Source organism: Lucilia sericata, unplaced genomic scaffold (genome assembly GCF_015586225.1).
Source record: "Lucilia sericata isolate MDLA Ls3-8-SP2 unplaced genomic scaffold, ASM1558622v1 Contig000404F_arrow, whole genome shotgun sequence".
Classification (NCBI taxonomy): Eukaryota; Metazoa; Arthropoda; class Insecta; order Diptera; family Calliphoridae; genus Lucilia; species Lucilia sericata.
In genome coordinates, this window is record NW_023994422.1 from 217,685 (window position 1) to 220,000 (window position 2,316).

Genomic DNA, 2,316 nt, shown 5'->3' on the forward strand with positions numbered 1-2,316 from the left:
TATCAGACATAAATTTAAAATTTTTGTTTGTCTTTTGTTGTTTAGGAGATGTGTGCTTAACAAATTTACCAGTTTTTAGTCCTTTTTTTGCCCCTATACATTTGAAGTCTTTGACGGGATACATTTGACGTACGACCTAGTCTAGTTCTTAATCTAGTATTTAGCCTACTCTAAAGTGTAGTCTACAATCTAGTACATAGACTGCAGTCTAGTCTATAGACTACTCTGTAATCTTTTTACACAAACACGAATGCAAAACATCAATAATTACAAAAAATCTTTTACGTTTATTAAATAAACCCATTTCAAAATTATTTTCTCTCGGAAATAAACATTAAAGTAGTATTTTATTAATTATTAAATGTAAACCACACTTCTTAATCCTTTCTCAATTGAACTTCCTTAACTTCAATGCCATCCTTGGTTATAATATTAATCATAACAGCATCACCGGTATAAATATCACGTTCCGCAGCCGAAATAAAGGTATCGGTGGCAATGGCGACAGCACGTTCCTTAGGCACCTTGGGTACGACACCTCCCTCCAATTTCATGTTCTTAAAACCAATTTGATTATCCAAAACTGGTTGCAACAAGGCACCAGCCGAACCGCCAGCTCTATAGGTGGTTCTTTCGCAATGACCAATGGGATCGTAAGAGTAAACAACACCCTTACCCTCATTATCCAAACCGGCCAGAACATTTGAAACATAATAGGGGAAGAAACGTTTGTTGTACATTAGAATGGACAACATTTGGGCAACAGCATCTGTGGACATGGTTTTCAAGTGGGTATGCTCGTACATTTGCATGCGGGCCTTAACTAAAGCAGTCAAAGCTAAGGTATCACACCAGCAGCCGGTAGAACCCAAAACTGTTTTGGGACTCAATTGGAAAAGTTTGTTTTGTTTGCGGGTGTGTATGGAATAGCCACTGCTGAGACGGGTATCGGCCGCAATAACCACATAGTCATCACCAGCTATGGCCACAATGGAACTGAAATAAAGAAAGAATTTGTATATAGCAAACCCTTTTAACCTCATTTCTTGCTTTTTTTTTTCAACTTACCCTCCATTGGATTCATAAGGAGAGAAATCTTGATGCTGGGCACCGGGTACTTTATAATCGGGAAATTGTTCAATACCTAGAAAATTCATTTTACTTTTTTTATTATTTGTTTTCAATATTTGCAATGATTTTGCTAAAAAAATGAAAATTTGCGGCTGTTGTTTTCACAGACGACAAGAATGACAAACGAAATTTTGTTTGACGCTGGGTTGTAAATAAGGGGAGTGACAGAAAGCTTTTTTTTCAATTACAAAAAATGCAACATGGCTTTTGTTTACGTTTGGCAAGGAAAAGAAAAATGAAGAAATTTTTTAAGAGTTACCGGATTTAGATTAATTTAAATACTTCATTACGGAAACAAAATTTTAGATTTTAACATTTATAACATGTCAAGTATTAAAAATGTTCGACGTCTTTAAAAAATTTATTTACAGATGAAGGGTATTTAAGGTTTGCCATGTCGAAAAAAGTCGATAAGTCGAAAAAAGTAGAATGAAGTCGAAAAAAGTCGAAGAACGTCGAAAAAAGTCGTTAAAAGTCGAAAAAAGTAGAAAAGTCGGAAAAAGTCGAAAAATCGAAAATTGTAGAAACAAGTCAAAAATTTTAAAAAAGTGGAAAAAAGTCAAAAACTCTAAAATAGTCGGAAAAACTCGTAAAAAGTCAAAAAATAGTCGGAAAAAAGTAGAAAGAAGTCGAAAATAGTCAAAAAGTCGAAAAAAGTCGGAAAAAGTCGAAAAAAGTCGAAAAGTCGAAAAAAGTCGAAAAAAGTCGGAAAAAGTCGAAAAGTCGACTATTTATAAAATACTTATAGTCGAAAAGTCTAAAAGTCGACTTTTATTTAAATGAAAAAAGTCGAAAAGTCGAAAAATCGACTTTTCATAAAATGCAAAAAGTCGAAAAGTCGACTTTAAACTAAATGAAAAAAGTCGAAAAGTCGACTTTTCGTTTCAACTATAGAACCCTAATCTCAATTACAACCAAAGTTTTACTGGCAACTCTACTACATTCTAACCAGAATAGTACATTTATATTACAACTCTGATACGAAGCTGCTTTAAAAGCAAAATGTCACAAACTTTTTGCAAATTAGTTTTTGTTTTAACTTGTTGAATCTTGTTTTGTAGAATTTTTTGTTTTATTTTTTTTTACTGACGCGAGTGTTTGTGTTTTAATTGTAAATTTAAAAAAATAAAAACAATTCAACGACTTTTCAAAAAACTATAATCATTTATAAAAAAAGTTCAAAGT

General features: G+C 32.6%; 2 protein-coding genes across 3 annotated transcripts in view; one reads left to right on the top strand and one right to left on the bottom strand.

Annotated features, from left to right (window-relative positions):
• Positions 1–267: 267 nt before the first annotated feature.
• On the bottom strand, positions 268–1,294 carry LOC119604562 (proteasome subunit beta type-1). The gene is made up of 2 exons (XM_037957257.1): positions 1,069–1,294; positions 268–996 (listed from the first exon to the last, which is right to left on the bottom strand). Exons 1-2 carry the CDS (start codon positions 1,155–1,157, stop codon positions 378–380), a joined length of 708 nt encoding a protein of 235 aa, XP_037813185.1. The 5' UTR covers positions 1,158–1,294; the 3' UTR covers positions 268–377.
• Positions 1,295–2,190: 896 nt separating this feature from the next.
• The window catches only part of LOC119604567, an 8,867-nt gene continuing 8,741 nt past the window's right edge, over positions 2,191–2,316 (top strand). The window contains exon 1 of one of the 2 annotated variants that reach the window (XM_037957262.1): positions 2,191–2,316. This exon is cut by the window's right edge and continues 524 nt beyond it. The gene's annotated coding sequence lies outside the window, so the exon portion shown is untranslated. The other variant, XM_037957263.1, reaches the window with a different exon arrangement.